General features: G+C 40.6%; 1 protein-coding gene across 4 annotated transcripts in view; it reads left to right on the top strand.

Annotated features, from left to right (window-relative positions):
* The window catches only part of LOC127580156 (BAH and coiled-coil domain-containing protein 1-like), a 251414-nt gene that overhangs the window by 225722 nt on the left and 8427 nt on the right, over positions 1-17265 (top strand). For 3 of the 4 annotated variants that reach the window (XM_052033375.1, XM_052033374.1, XM_052033377.1), the window contains 4 exons: positions 8381-8509; positions 9455-9628; positions 13808-14946; positions 16752-16988. In XM_052033375.1, coding sequence (XP_051889335.1) covers positions 8381-8509; positions 9455-9628; positions 13808-14946; positions 16752-16988 — 1679 coding nt within the window. The remainder of the gene's footprint in view (positions 1-8380; positions 8510-9454; positions 9629-13807; positions 14947-16751; positions 16989-17265) is intronic. The other variant, XM_052033376.1, reaches the window with a different exon arrangement.

Genomic DNA, 17265 nt, shown 5'->3' with positions numbered 1-17265 from the left:
TTCAATCAAGGACAATTTCTTAGTCAAAAACCTAACTGCTGGGGGAACTCAGCGGGTCATGCGGCATCTGTGGGGGTGGGTGGGGGGTGGAGGCATTGTCAATGTTTTGGGTTGAGACTGCATCAGGACTGATTCCTAATTCTATCCCCCCACCCCCACCCCACAGATGCTACTCAACCTGCTGAGTTCCTCCAGTAGTTTGTTTTTTGCTCCAGATTCCAGCATCTACAATCTCTTGTGTCTTCACAATTTTTTAGTTCCACCAGAAGTTATACATAACATTGTTATAATTATCTCCATAACTTTGAACACATTGTATGTAGTACGCTGTTTACATACAGATTAACACAAATGTCTAATAATTCTAATTAATGATTCCAACAGATACAATTATACAATGCATTTGGCACACTACTAAATGTCATAAACTCAATCCTTACCATCTCCAGTTCGGTTTCTTTTCTTCATCTTCTTGCTTTTGTTTGCTTGCTGTCTTCTATCCTGAAATGTATCCTTCCAGTTTCTAAACCATGCTTCTCTCCTTTGCTTCTTTCATTTTTTACCCTTTGCTTTGAATCCATCCATTGCCTTCCCTTTTGAGGCATTTATCTTGGGTCTGCTCCACCAGAACATTCCAGATCCAGCTCTGCTCTATCAGGGCTGCAGGATACCATGAGGACCCAGGGTCCACTGGTTGACCAGGGCTTGATCTTCCATTGCCTGGATGATGAATGAAACTGCTAGCCTTAGTTTAACCTGTTGCTATTTATGTGGCCAAAGTAAGGGACATTCTGAGGTTCCCTGGCCAACACTGGTCAGATATACAGGTGATTCCCTTTCCTCTCCCCCCACCCCCATAACAGCTGGTCGGGTTACTGAAATTCACTCTTACAAAATTCATAAATCGTGACCCAAAAATTTAAGATAGGGAATACAATTCACTCTCATGGAATTTACATGAATTTTTCAACTTGAGTTTTTTGATGCATGTGCAGATGATGCAGCTTCATGTTATGGAAAGTTGCGACATGGACTGTTTTCTAGGAATGCAACCCCCCCCCCCCCCTTAATGTTGGGGGGTGGGGGGGGGGGGGTCACCTGTACATGGAAGCTAACCTAAATAGTGGGAGTCATAGTCCATGTTCGATTTAAATGTATTCACGCTCTCATTGTTTCTCTCTTGCTTATACCAGCCATTCTCATCAAATTCTTTTGCACTCTGCCATCAGAGTGTAAACTTTGTTCTGGTACTTTTCCCAGCACTGCCTCCATTCTTGGTGTCCACATTGATCTAAGAACCATCTCATCCAGGACATATGACTTTCCTGATACATTTTTTCCAACTGATGCTGCTTGTCTGCTACTCGGAGCCTTCCTTTAGCTTCGGCGCTGTCAATCATCTTCATCATATCTACGTGGGAATCCATGGCAATTTTAACCTCCTGCCACTCAGCATTAGTGATGTGATTTGGTTGTGGTTTCAGCCTGTGCTGCTCAAATTTTTAAATTCCTATATTAGCATGCTCTTGCCTTAATCAATGGCACTCCATCAGAACCACTTTGAGAGTTATATCTGTGCTATAACTTGCTACCTCATCCATAATAAACAACTTCAAATCTTGCCATGTTTGAGTGTCATTCATTTTAAGTATAATCCACAACACAGATAACTATGGAATTACCCTTCTGTATCTTGGCTCCATTCCAACACTGGTGCAACAGTCAGTTCACTCTCAAAGTCAATGATCACAACACCTTGAGATTTTAGGTCATCTCAAGAGCCAGGAATTCTAACACCTATGACGCCTGTGAAGACTTCCTTGGGAGGGGGAGGGGGTCAGCCAAGATGGTTCTGCACAGAACAAACAAGTACCTGAGTTGTCTCCTCTGCTACACACCTTAATCAATTCTTTTTTGGTTAGTAGTACAGCTTGAAACTTCTTCCCCCACTACTTCTACCAACTGTAGGCACTTCATTTTAACTTCCCACTGCAAAGCATTGCTTTGCTCTTGCAATCACCGTATGTTGTTTGAAACCATTACCTGAAACCTTCTGACAACTGCTCCACCATCTCCTTGTTTTTCTGAGCCTTTCAACTTCATCTGATAGCTTGACTGAGATTTCTGGAGCTCATTACTGAGTAAGGCAAAGGCATTAGGTTCCTGGCCGGTTTCCTGTCGTTCCTGAAATACATATTCTACTCATTGAAATTCTGTTTTGCAAATTTGCAGTCTCTTTCCTTCCTTAATTTCACTGTAGCCTTTCACTCACCATTCCCTACAGCCAGCTTGTTTGAACTGCAGTCTGTAACCCTTATCAGCTAATGTCTATTAGCTGCAACCTTCTTGATGTCTCCCAAGCCCTCCTTACCAGTGGTCTGGTCTATAACAGCTGGTTAACTACCCAAGGCTATGATCCTTTAAAATACACAAGAATACACTCTTGGCCCAGGAATACCAGAGGTAACTGGACCTTCTCAACCCTGCCACAAATCCAGGATTCCATTCTTAACCAAGACTAGGAAGGTGTCTCCCAAATTGCTGCACAACATTGGAGGCACAGGAGACTGCAGATGCTGGAATCTGGAGCAACAAACTATTTGCTGGAGAAACTTAGCAGATCAAGCATCATCAGTGTGGGGAAAGGAATTGTCGATGTTTCATGTTGAAACCCTGCATTGGGACTGGGCTTGTGCATATCCCCTTCTTCTCCTCACTTTATCTTCAAACTCTCCTTTTTCTGTCTTTCTTCAGGACCTTAACAATGTTGTCCACCCTAAAGATCAGCTCCATACAGTCCATGCACTGGGCAAGTAACTGAATTTGCTTACATTTCTTGATTTTCCTGACATGTCTCCCACTTCCATTTTCTGCCATGGCAACTCCTACCCAAAGAAAACAGACTCCCAATTCACCATTATGGATCTCTGTTTCCTTTTGCGCTCACTGCAAGGAATATCCCACCCTCATTGCCAATGTGATGCCTTTTTTTTTGATTATTATTATAAGTACTATCACTGAGATTTGACAGAGCTAACAACAGCATATACTTTGTTGAAAAAAAGCCATTGTCAAATGAAAGAGCATTAAGGTCGTAAACATGGTGCACACAGTTAGTAAAAATAGACTCACTCATATATACTCCATATATAAATGAAATAAACTCATTCCTAGTGTAGAATAAGGTGGGCTCAGAATTAATTTTAGGAATAATAAGGACACAATACAGAATACAGACCTTCTGATTGACAAACTTAATGTATAACCTCTTAGTACACTCAAACTGTAATCCTGTGCATGCCATTTTAATGAAGAAAAAATACCACGTAATGTAAAAAATAGATGCACAGACCATTAAACATCTATATTTGAACTGCACTGATCAACATTTCTGTCCTTATTTGTGATTTATCCTGTTTGTCTAAACCTTTTGGTCTGTTCAAAGAACTGTTTCAATGGTGCTGACAAGTATCTGACAATGCCTAGGTTGACTGTTAAGTATATTGTTCCATTACTTCAAGGATTTATAGTGGTGTTTTGGGCATTATATTCCACAGTTTGTCCATTGTTAATGAGTGACCAATGATCAAATAACTCAGATTCTGCCTGCAATCTGCTCAAATTGGGGATGTACAGAATTGGAGGTAACTCTATGATGTGAAAGGTAATTAGTGAAGGGGTTGGAAACAAGAGCAGAAATTTGTTCCCATTTGCATGTACTAAGCAAGTGCCATTTGTGGACTGCACACGACTTTCAAAATTGATGTTAATGGGAGTGAATTTCTGAAGCTAAATTCAATGATAATACCATAGTCATATTTAGTTTATCTGACCAAATGAGTTTCTACTCCAGGAAGATGCCAGGAGATGAGAAGTGGTCTTCCCCAAGGACTTTACAGAGGCCTACACCTTCCACTGGATAGATAATAATTTTAATGAAGGAATTCAAAAGTGTATAACCGAGTTAGTATGTGGATGGGAGCAGCAAGTTTCAATGGCTAATTGAGTAGACAAAACTCTAAAATAAAAAACTTCAATATAAAAAAGTGTATAGTCATTCACTTTGGATCAGAGAAAGGCAAACTGGGGATTTGTCTTTAATGGCATGAGATAACGTACTGTCGAGGACCAAAGTAATTTGAATTCCTATGAACACACAAATCACTAAAAAATAGCATAGTTAAAGAAAAATCAACAAGCTAATGGAATGAATGACTCAAGTGTTGGACAGAGCCTTGCACAGACCCATTCTTGAGGAATTTATTCAGGTTTGTAAAGCATATATCCAGAAAGATACATTGGCCTTAGAATGCAGTGTTGAATTGTCAGAATTCACCACACCTTAAAGAGGGCAAGGTTGAAAAATTTTGGTTTATATTCCCACAAGGGTTAAACAACTGAATTTCTTAAAATGATTATAACATTCAATCAGATGCAGAGGAACCTTTTCCTCTGAAGGAGAACACGGATCTGAGCTGGTCCATTTAGATGTAAAATCAGAAACCACATTTTCACCCAAAGGTTAGTGGAAATCTGAGATTCTTAAACTCTCCAGCCCCAAAAGGCATTGGTGCCTTTCAGTAGAAATATTCAAGATTGATAAAATGGCATGTACAGGAATATAGTTTGAGTGTATTGCGCATTCATACAATAAGAAGGTCTGCTCCATTTTATCTTGTGTTCTTTTATTCCTGAAAGGCATCCTGAACCATATCCCCTCTTATTCTGCAGGTCTGAGGGATGAGTTTGTCTCATTTATAGACTGTATACATGAGTAAGAGTCTACCTTTAATGACTGTTTGCACCATGTATATGACCTTGCTACAATGTTATATCAAGCACCACTGTTTAGTTGGACAATAGTGTTTTTAAACAGGGTAGACTTTTGATGAAGAGGGGTATCAACCAATAGGGAATTGGTCTGGAAAAATGAAAATGAAATGGTGCAGATAAGCCATGATCTTTCCAGAGTGCTTGAACAGGTTGAGGGGCTGAATAGTCTATTCATGATCTTACACCCCATATGTTATATGAATCCTTCGTGTACAGGTCTTTTTCAGATTCTGTTCTCTGATACCGCCCACCTGCAAGTCATTGGCCTTGCTCACGAGCCAGTGAGCAGGGTGGATTAATGTGGATGCAATCAGGCAAGGTTTGAGGAGGGAAAGTCGGGAAAAAAATCCTCTGGCTTGAACATTTTGCTGGGAGATAAGGGAGGCATGGGTCAGTTACATGACTCTGGTACAATTGTCAGCAGAGAAAAACAATATCATATAATTATCTAGCAAAGGCCACTTCCACAGCCACTGCGCAAACATTTAAATTTGAATTAGTACTCCATTAAGGTGATGGATTTGTGGTGCATGCTGAATATTGCAAGCTGTGTAAATGATGCTGCTACTCACATTGAGAGAGGGGTGATGGATGTTGATAATATTGGAGTGAAGTGGAGAGAAATGCCGGCGGTATGAATGTTTGAGATGAGAACAGACTGGTCATATCCGTCACTGACGAGCTCCAAGGTCGAATGTGACTGGGGAGTACAAGATCCAGATGTCGTTTATCAAAGCCTAGTGGGAAGTTGTGCTATTAACTCCCTCTGACTCAGGACTTTTACTAGAATTCAGAGAACTAGTTTAGACAAAAACAAACCTCTGGAGGAACTCAGCAGGTCGAGCAACATTTGTGGGGGAAAAGGAATTGTTGACATTTACACAGCCAGGTTTTTGTGGTCTTTTTGAATCTGGTTTATTTATAAAATAATAGCTCATCCTTTGTCAACATTTTCTTTCTTTTCTCTTTGGGAATGATGCTTAGGCAGCAAGTCCATAGATCGATCTAATGGCCTGTGTCGTGGATAACTACACTGTTGGCCATTGGGAAGGTTCTTTTGGGAAGGATAATGGGATGGAAATCAGACCCCATGTGCCAATTTCCTCCTTGTGAAATGGGCTCAAGGGTAATTTTGTGCACCAGTTCCCGTCTCCTCAGAGGTGCCTGAAAAAAAATTGAGTCATTTTTCAGGCATCATTCCAACCACCTAAAAACTGGGGTCTCCTCCATGTGTAAATAAAGAATAAAGAACCTACCACCTGCTTTGGGCTCCCTCTATCAAACTATCAGGTCTGAATGCCAAGCTTCAGTCTGGTCTCAAACTTCAGTGTAGGGGCCTTGGGTTCAAGTTTCAAGCCCTGATAAAATACCGACACCTGCAACCCCACCCTCGATCTCCCCACAAAATATGCAGCTTCAGTTTGTACTCTAAACAAGTGAAACACATTCACCAATGCTTTTGGTATGTTGAAGGTGGAGATATGTTATTTACAGGGATTGGGCAGGAAAATAGAGTAAGAGGACAGGTTAGTCACAATTTTTTAAACGGTAGATCGAGCTCAAGAAGCGATGTAGCCTACTCCTGCTCCTACATTTTATGTGAAAGGTTGTTGCTGAAATCCAGATCTGTTTAACCATCTGGTCGAAAGACAGATGGCCTAATGCTGGTGCGATTGGATGCAAACCAATCCTCTGGTGTTCATCAACAGCAACAATCCCAATATCTTGTGAAAAAAAATTAATTAAAGTGTGGACATCCATATTGTGTAATCAAATGAAGTCTGCCCCAGTACCTAAAATCATCTCTGGTGTATTAATTATTTTAATGAATTTTCATCCATTGATACAGTGTATATCTCAAAGGTTAGCTCAATTTGTACTCTCTTTGTAAGTAAAAGTTACTGGATAATTCAATTCAAAACATGTTGCCACCTGCAACTTCTGGTACGGTTGCTTTTTGTATTTAATCTTTTACCAACTATTTGTCCAAATAGGAAATTGAATATTCGAACATGTCAGTGTGCTTTGCTACACAGGAAGGCCGTTGAATATGTTTCAAAGGAAATTTTATGCAGGAAAGGACATGAACAGGAATTAACATAATGAGCTGTAAAAAAAGGACATAGCAATAGATCACTTCCCATTAAAACATTATCAAAGTGCATCATTCCTACTTTTTGTCTGTATTATGGCTACAACTTAAATCCGTGGACGATGCATTCATTTCACATACAGCAACCTGGAAAATGGCACTTATTATTTGAGCCGTATATAAGTAGCCACAATGCCAGACCCAAGAAGGAATCAATCAAGTACAATTCAGGGATTTCACAAAATTTATCACCAATCAATAGCGACCAGATCCAATCATCAAAAAGTGCTGCTGCACTCTGCATGGGCTAAATACTTAAGTCCTCTGCAAGAATGCCTTCAATCCCACTGAGCCAGAAGAAATGTGACTGCCACTTGTAAATGCGTACTAAGCTGCAAACAAATTTAGCATACCCAAGTTAACCTTTTTTCCGTTTTATCAAATGTGCCATTGGTGATGCTGTATCAGACAATTTATATTGTGTGATTCAATAAAAGAAAGAGATCCTCCTGCTTATATGGTGCCTTTCATCTCCTTGGTATGGTCCAAAGTGCTTTACAGCCAATTAAGTACATTTGAATTGTAGTCAGAGTTGTATTGTAGGAAATGCAGCAACCAATATGCATGGCAACCCCCAAAACAGTAATATGCTAATGACCAGATATTCATTTTCAGTTACATTGGTTGAAGGATGGCTTTGACCAAACAAGCCTCCAAGAACAGCAAAGTATTGCCATGATAAACAAGATTTTTATTTAAGAACCATTGCGGCAAAAATCTGAGAGAGATATGCATCGATAGAAGTTGAACTGCATCCTGTATTATATAAACTACTACTTGTCCATCACTTCAGTAACTGGAGAGACCGAGATTTTCTTCTGTACACTATAGGCAGTGAAATTGAAAAGTTTTTTAGAAACAGAATAACAAGTCTTTTAAACATAGAGTACAGAGGAAATTTCCCTCTCCCTTAGGTATTCCCCAGGATCAATGCAGTTTTGGTGCTGCGACATAACCTTCCAACCTGGAATTTTCAATATTTATATGCATAGTAATTAAATATTAAGTTACAGGAAAACCGCAGATGATGTATGAACGGATCTTTACTTAACTACTTTCTCCCCGACTCAGTAAAGACTGGTTTAGAATTTTTTGCTTAAATAACTTGCTTGTCCCACTGTGTTACACAACCTTGTCTGAATTTTAGTATGTATTATTTAAAAAATTCTTCTGCTGCAATTTAAGATGGTTGTTTCGTGACTAATTTGAAATGTTGAGCATATAAGATAAATATGGGTTCATAGTTCAATGATGATGAATGTTGCTGTTCATGTTAGCAATTGCATGTAACTTCACCAAAATGAAAGTAACTGGTGAGACAATCACTAAGGATTAATAGAGTCATAGTTTAGTATCAGTGTGACTATAGTCCATTTTGTGCTATTTTATGTTCAGCAGGTAGCTCCAGTGACGAAGAAGAAGAGGGCAGAGATGACTTTGTCACAGTGGAGTTTGATGATGGTGATGTGGGACGCATTTCTCTGCCGAATATCCGTCTCCTCCCTCCCGATTATAAGATACAATGTGAGTAATCCTGGGAGACCAAATGGCCATTCCACTTAATAGTAGTTCAGTCACAGAATGTTCACAGTTGGTCAGTCTACTTATCAGAGCTCAGGATGTTAAGGGGCTTCTCTTCCAATGAGGTGCAGCCGTTGTGCTCAGTCTTCCCAGCACACCTCCCTCAATAAAGATTGATCCAGAGCAGGAAACTTGTCTGGTTTCCAAAACACACACCTAAAGGAGTTGATCTGATCAGCTGGGACCTGCAGGGACAAGAGTTTGAGACTTGGACATATCTACAGGTCTTAACCCAGGCTGGGTTAGACTCAGCTATTGGTCTGGTTTGGGGTTGGAGTGATTGGACGTCTGATTTAATTTGGATATTGGGTTTCAAGGTGCTCAGAAGTTCCAAGGAGTGCCTGGTTAGTGTGGGTAGTGGGTTGTTTGGTTGGTTTACTGTTGTACTAATTTACATGCTAGGTTAGTTAGGGTGCAGATTTAGTTTATATGCTGGTTAGTTTGTGTTTTGTATTAGTTTACATGGTACGTTAATTTGGCTGCTGAGTTAGTTTGGATGGTGGATTAGTTTAAGTACCAGGTCAGTTTGTGTGCAGAGTTTACATGCTGGTTAGTTTTGGTTTTATATTAGTTTACATAGTGAGTTAATTTGGCTGGTGGTCAATATGTGTGCGGGATTGCTTTGGGTGCCAGGTAAGAGTGGGTGCTGGGCTGATTAACATGTTGGGTTAGTTGGGTTGTTTGTGGATAGTCTGTGACGTTTTGTCAATTTGTAAAGGATTACAATGGGCATTAGGTAGGACAGTTGATTCTTTCTCAATTGACAAAGCTCCATACCTCTTTCAGCTCCAGGAAGGGCAGTTAGAACAGAATCAAAATCAAAAGCATTACATTCCACTAATTGTTTCTTAAAGTGAACACACTCCAACATTAATCATTCTTTTGCAGGTACAGAACCTTCTCCTGCATTGCTGGTATCCAATGGGAGGCTTCGGGTTCGGAGATTCCCCACGGAAAAGCGAGAGGGTGCAGCGAGCAGTCAGAATCACTCTGTGGATGGACCAAACTCCACAGAACTGAGCAAAAAATCTGGCAAGAAGACTTTGTTAAAAGGGAAAGCTGGTGCGTTTATCCTGAAATATAGTGATTATGTTCTCAGCATGAGACAATTTAACACTGTACAGAAATGTTACAGTGACAGTCCTAAATGCTGAATTTTTTGGAATTGAAGTTTCATCCCCTCCTCCTTGACTTTGTAATTTCTCTTATGTATTGGTTACAAGGAACTTGGATCATCAGCAGATTTCTTGGTTCTTTGGTGAGCCACAGCAAACAAACAGCCTCTTCTTGTCAAAAACATTCTGGCCACTCATTTATTCTTACTCGTCCATGGACTGTGACAGCCCCTACCAAAGGCCGGCATTTAATGTCCATCTCTAACTGCCCCTGAGGAGGGGACTGGGCTGCCTTCTTGATCTTCCGTAGTCACTTTAGTGAAGGTATTCCAACAGTGTTGTTAGGTAATGGGTTCAGAGCACTTAACTCAGCGACCATGAAGGACTGACAATATATTTCCAGGGTTGGCTGGTGCCTCTGGGAGGAAAATTCATAGGAGGCATTTCCTTGTACATGCTGCCCTTGGACTCTGCATGGTAAGAGCTGCAGTTTTGGAAGTACATGATCAGAAAAACATTGCTGTGTTGCTACAGTGAATTTTAAAGGGTGTGCATATCAATCATGGTATGCAAGTATTGAAGTGCACAAATGTTGTGGCTGGTGTATCAGTCTAGTGGGTTACTCTGTGCTGGATGGTGTCAAGCAGTGTTGGAGTTGCACTCATCCTGGCAAGTGAATGCTGCATCTCCAACTGCCCCTGACTCTACACTATTCCACCGTACTACCACTTGTGGTTTATCTGTCTTTCCAGCGGGACCTGATGTATATAGGGATGATGCTAGGCTGTTGTTTGACGACTCAATGGAGCATTTTATTAAGATTGTGAGGAGGACCTTGCAGCTTCAACTGTGCTGTGTGAGTTATGAAAGTTTCAAATTGGTCGAAATCTATGGACCAATTGTAAAACTTATCAGTGATAAATATATGGCCTGCAATTTTCTTGTATGGGTAATTGGATCAGAAAAGATAGTTAATTAGAGGGATCCTCTATACCAGAAATTTCACCAGTTACAAATCCTATCCTGTCTGATACTGTGCTTAGTGGAAACAGAAGGAGAATCTGTGTTGATCCAGATGACAATACTGGCATGATGCAAAAGTACTCTTTCAAGTTAAGTCCCAGCCTTTCAAAACAAAACCCAGCCCAGTGGTGCCCAAGTAAGTTTCCTTTTCCTCACCTGAAGCCTCTGCTCTCTTCATGACTTCTGAGATTGCTGACTGAGTATCATTTTAGAACAAGAGGTGCATATTGTGCACCTCCATGAATAAATGCAACCCAATTTGAGGTTTCGCATTTGCTAGCAGAGATTTTCATTGTGTCATCTTAGTCCAGATTTGCACCCAATGCTAAGGTGACACATGGGTTTCATCCATTCTGCTACTAAGTCCACCAGAAGGGAAAGAAAAGTTAGTGGTAGTATAAATGTAACCCAACCCTCTAATTCTTCAAAAAGTTGAATTCATTTGAAAATCCAGTCATTCTTTCCTGTTAGCAGTTGAATTCTTACAGCTGGATAAGGAAGTGCATTTATTATGCTGTGCACTATTCACAATTTACAAATCTGTAACAGTGCTGTATTTTTTGGTTGTAATCATTTTTAACAGATCAAAAATAGATTTAGTTAAAATAAAGCCCACAGTGATTTGGTTAATGGTTCATTGAGCAATTCTGGAATTTGGCTGTTTCTTGAAGTTTGTAAAGTTACTACCGGCCAGCCCAAGACAGATTACACAGGAACTCGTCTAATGTAAACAAAGGGCTGGGAATATGCTGGGGTTTCTAGAATGGAGTGGAATTAAATCAGACAACAGACTTGACAAAATCATTGTGGGGAAGGAAGTAACAAATTTTCTTCTGGCACAATGCATGATTCACTTCATTATATTGGCCAGTACAGAAGATAGTGTTTGGTTTACACAGACAAACCTGCTAAGCTTCACTGTGACTCTGTGTATGCCACATAACTATTTCAGCAGCCAGATAACTGTAACTTAAATTAAGGTTGTAAGAACTGTTCGGCTTGAAAGAAAATAGCCACTTCTACAGTTCCTTCTTCTGGCCAAACTGACTGGGAGAAGCAACAGTTGTATCTGTGAAAGGCCCATGAAAAGACAGTAAATGCACTTTTAGGGTCCAAACAGCTGAATAAGTTAAATTGAAATGTTAAAGGTCTCACAGTGCTAAATATTGCATTTAATTAACAATTGCTATTAGGAATGAAAAGTAGTTATATTGTTATCTGTCAATTACAGTAAGCATGTATGAGATTTCAATGAATAATGTTAGGCAGTAGAATAGAAACTCTTTGCAATGACATCACAAAAACAGACAGTTCCAAAGTGCAGCTGTGTACCCCGTGTGCATTGTGTAACACAATCCCATGCGAGTTATTTAGTGTTTCTCTCCCATTGTGATTCACATAAAGCATACTGCTCCAGAACTCTCCCTGTTAAAGAATTTTTAAAAAATCTTTTGTTAAGAGGGTAAAAATTATGTAAACAAATGTGGATTATTTGGAATGTGGTCAAAAGAACTTACACACTTCATGTTGAACTGTCACTTACTCAATGACAATTCGAATTATACTCTTAATGTTATACGTTCATATGACTGCCTCCTCAGGAACCAGTATTTTCAAACTGGTCCCAATTTTAACTGTTGGACTAAATTTCTGTGGCAGAGCAGCAGATCCAGTTGGAAGGGTACCTGTTTCCCAAGAAATAGGATTCAGAATATTGTATCACTTGCCAGCCAATCATTTGGGTGGGAGTATGATGGAGGTGGCGGGGAGATTCTGGAATGCCAACTAACAGAGGTTAATTGGATGAGCAGGCATGATGATTAATTGGCAGTAATGGGATCACTAAGGTTACCTGTCAATGCCCTGATGGTCAACTCTGTTACTTCGTGCCCTGCAAAGCTAATAATAACAATGGTTCAAAGAACTTTTTTGAGCCTTTTGTTCCAACCCCCTTCACTGCCTGTAACGCCTGGTGGGAAACTCATTGCCTCCTCTTTCAGGTTCAATCCCGTGTTAAAATTGCAGTTGGGTCCCAATGACATTATTGAAAGGTTAGATATATCTATTGAAAAGGATGTTTCCACCTGTCATGAATTGTTTCTCCTGTTCAGGAGAAACATTGACCAAACCTGCCAGCTCCAGGCAGGAAAATAGCACTGGCAATTTTAATTGGCACCCTTCCAGTTTTTTGCAAGAAGAAAGCCCCCAGTGCCCATGGTGTCCTATCCAGGTCCAACTCCAATTGGTCATGTGTAGCTTTGCCTCCTAATTAAACAATTTGTCAAGTTGGCAGTGTTCTCACTTCTGTTTTTTGTAGAATTTATGAACAAGAACATGAGTACTTGACATTATGCTATTCATACATCTTTAAATGTAGTTATGTATGGTGTCAAAGTAGGTCACGTATAGGTAGATCACCACTATACTATTCTTTAAATATTATAAGTATCCTATATATGCATTAAGTTTAAACCCATCCATATTCTCTGGCTTGGCAGCAGACAACCAGAGGTAGTATGCCCATAAAGACACATTAACTGTCATGGAATGAATCAAGTATGTTATCTTCTCCATGGTTTGAATAATTATGTCCTGGGCTCCATAGACAATTTCCTGTTGATAACCGTAAGTACACATTTAGGTTTGCACTGTTAGGTTAGGTTAGATTTAACTGCTGCATGGAAAAGTCAGTCTCAGACTAAATGATACCAAGTGTTAAAGAGTTTAGTTTCTCTAACTGCAGCCAAGGAACTAAAATATGATTTAATATCCTCTTTATAGAGCTCATGTAGTTCTCAAAGTAACATTATGCAATATTAAATTTCTCACAATACTAAATCTCACATTGTATCCAGATGATTAGCACAATAGAAAATGGTGTAAGAAAACTGTAGCAAAGGTCTTCTTACCAAGAAACATCAGCTCTGGATTTGGTAACCAGATTAACAGTTAGTTCTCTATAAAGATTGTGAATGTGTGGTCACACTTTTTAAAGAACAAATAACCTATGCATTTATAAATTTGTACCAATTTAGTTTGTACGGCAAGACGATTCATGACCTTGCTCTTTTCCTAAATAATACAAATTATTCTTTTCTTTCAGAAAAAGGAAAAGGAGTTTCAAACTCTGAGGTATCAACACTGTTGAAAGGGGAACACATGCTGAGTAAAAAGTCAGACACACTGATAAATTGGCCAGGGATTGTCCAGACAAAGAAAAAGATCTCCAACAAGAATACAGCAGTTTTAGAAAACTTGTTTGAGTTAAATGGAAGCACAAGAAGGATGAAGGGCAAAGAGCGGTTCCTCCCCATACATGGCCTCCCACCTCCAGTATTCAGTGGTGGCTTTGAGGTTGACTCTTTCAGCAGCATTGCCAGCACGTTTGGAGCCTTTGGGAGCAGTCCAAGTCTGATGCCAACCCCTAAGCCACTGAAGTACAGAAAGATGGAGAAACTCGACATATCAATTCCAAAAGGTGGGAAGAGAAAAGCAGAAACAGAATATCTTGTAAAATTAGACCATGAAGGAGTAATGTCTCCTAAAACAAAAAACGGAAAGGCCTTGCTGATGAGTGAGAAGGAGTTTGGAGTGAAATCTGATGCTGCGTACTCCCAGGCAGCTTTGATAAGTAAAGAGCGAAACGGAAGGATAGAACTTCTAAAAGGAAAACATGCTCAACTTCAAAACCTTCCTCTCAGTTTAGCCATGAATGAGTACACTGGCCAATCAGAGTTTGGTATGGATTGTGACAGTGACAGCCATAGCTCACTCTCCGACATGGATGATGAAGATGAAAATAGAAACCTCCGGCAGAGTGTCACATCGAGATTCATGTCTAGGCTGTCTGTCTTGTCTTCATCTTCCGGATCTTCATCCTCTTCAACATCTGGTTCTACCTCTACATCCAGCCTGTGCTCATCAGACAATGATGACTCGTCATACAGTTCTGATGATGACTCGACACTCTTGCTTCAAACCTGTATGACACGGCCCGTGCCCACAATGCTGGCCTCCTCGGACCCACGGCAGACAGAGGCGAAGATTTCCCCACACTCCTTCTCAGTCAAGTCTGTGATGTCTGCGAATAAGATCAAACAAAAGAGGCAGGAAGAGTTACGGCTTCAAAAGGCCAAGGAGATATCAAAGAGACAGAGGTTGCCATCTGTGGAGAATCGTCCTAAAATCTCCTCCTTTCTCCCAGCACGGCAGCTGTGGAAGTGGTCTGGAAAGCCAACGCAGGTATGGTTTTAGTGAGATTTCTAATGCTGTCATTAATCCCATAGACCTTCAGCCCACTGAGTCTGCGGTGAGCATTAAGCACTCATTTACACAAATCCCATAAGATAAGATAAAATGCCTTTATTAGTCATATGTACATCGAAACACACAAATGAAATGCATCTTTTGCGTAGAGTGTTCTGGGGGCAGCCCGCAAGCGTCGCCACGCTTCTGGTGCCAACATAGCATGCCCACAACTTCCTAACCCGTATGTCTTTGGAATGTGGGAGGAAACCGGAGCCCCCGGACGAAATCCCATTTTATTCTCCTCATATTTCTCCCCCAAACACCACCCCAGATTCTCCCAACCACCTGCCAATTAACCTACCAAATCCCATTTCTTTGAGATGTGAGAGGAAAGTGCAGCATCTAGAGGAAACCCAAGCAGTCACAGAGAGAACAGGAAAACTCCACACAGACAGCCCCAGCAATCAGGATTGAACCCAGGCTGTTGGAGCCATGACACTCTCCATTCCATCCCCGTGATATGCAAAGGCAGCCCTGTGGTTGTGAGGAGCCTGCAGATCTTCATTCCAAATTGGTTCCCATCTTCTCTCTGCCCAGGAGACAGCCGGTCAGGGTCAGGTGTATCAGTAGCACTGTCCTTGAATGAGCCAAAGATCAAACATTTAGAACTGAGCTGCACAAAAATACACGTTCCCCTTCCTTCCCTTCCCTTCCCTTCCCTTCCCTTCCCTTGAGGTAGGAATTTCACTTCTGTGCAGTAATCCATCTAAAAACCTTACCAGAGATCGATGAAGTTGACGCCATGGAGGCAAGTGTCACGAAAACCACTGAAAATGAAAACCAAAACCAAAACAGTGCAGAAGCTGGACATCTGAAACACAACTGAAAATGCAGATATAACAAGATTACTGAATTCATATTTATAACAGTACATAATAAAATATGCTAGAAATATTCAGCAGGTGATGTGGCATATATGGGAAAGAGAAACTTAATATTTCAGAAATCTGATCCCAGTGTTTTCTGCTTTTTTTTAACCACTGAATATGAGTTTAATCACCACTTGATCCCTTGTTGTGTCCTCTTTAAAAATGTAATACATTTGATGCATGATTTCTGCTTGGTTAGGTATTCTGTAGCAATTGTAATCAGCGCTCACAAGGCTCGGAGGACAAAAACTAGCAAATGTTTTATTCCTGATTGTTGTTGCTGACTCTTTACAGAAGCAATACTTGTACGTGTGATGAGGACTAGACTGGGTTTGGCTGTGACATTCTCACCTCCCACCCACCCCTTTTTCTAACGCTCTGATACCTGCAGTAGCAGCTCCTGACTGAAGAATGGATACCTCAGCAGATCAATGCCCCTCACTCTGCCTCTCTGCAATCCCACTTCCTGTGGTGGAAACAGAGACTCAGGTTTTCCAGTAAAACCTTGAATTTAAATTGTGCATGTGCGGGAAACCGAATATGACTTTGCTTGTCCCAAGCTCCAGAAACACAAAGGGTGATAAGAAACTTTGCACCAGCCAGGAAAACAGGCAAAAGCAAGTCAACAGCTCTTGTTAAACCTCACCTCACTTTCCTTTCTCTTGAAGGAGCAGAATATGATGTCTAAAAGCTGGCAGCCAAATTACTGTCACCCAGTTCAAATTATCACCAAGTGAAGTAAATTATAAACTAATTCAAAAGCCTAAACTAAGACTGGAAAGATCATCAGCGGCAGGGTTGATTCACCCGCTGAGTGCTTCCAGTGGTTTCCATATTTATATGTTAACCAAGTCTTGTTGTTTCCCACAGAGACGAGGTATGAAGGGGAAAGCAAAGAAACTTTACTACAAGGCAATTGTGAGAGGGAAGGAGACGATCTGCGTTGGAGATTGTGCAGTGTTTCTCTCTGTTGGACGCCCAAACCTTCCGTACATCGGCCGGATAGAAAGCATGTGGGAATCATGGGGAAACAACATGGTGGTTAAAGTGAAATGGTTTTATCATCCTGAAGAAACGAAGCTGGGCAAAAAGTGCAACGATGGCAAGGTGAGACAAAATCCCATTTGTAAGTTTGCCACTTAATGCTTGTCTTTACAAAACAGCTTGTCGAAGAACTGAATTCATTATTTCCGGTAGTGCACAAACAATCAGATGTAAGTGATGATACTCTTGCACCTGAATACAATACTGTAATGCTTCAGTTAAGTTCAGAACCACAACTGCATGAGAATATGCCTTCATTGCAATGGTCTGGGAGTACTGCCTAAATGTTAACCCTTCATCTCCCAAGCATAACTTTTTTATTTTATATTTAATTACACTA

Source organism: Pristis pectinata, chromosome 18 (genome assembly GCF_009764475.1).
Source record: "Pristis pectinata isolate sPriPec2 chromosome 18, sPriPec2.1.pri, whole genome shotgun sequence".
NCBI classification, from domain to species: Eukaryota; Metazoa; Chordata; class Chondrichthyes; order Rhinopristiformes; family Pristidae; genus Pristis; species Pristis pectinata.
The sequence above is the reverse complement of the archived record's forward strand: the minus strand, read 5'-3'. Positions and strand labels throughout refer to the sequence as shown.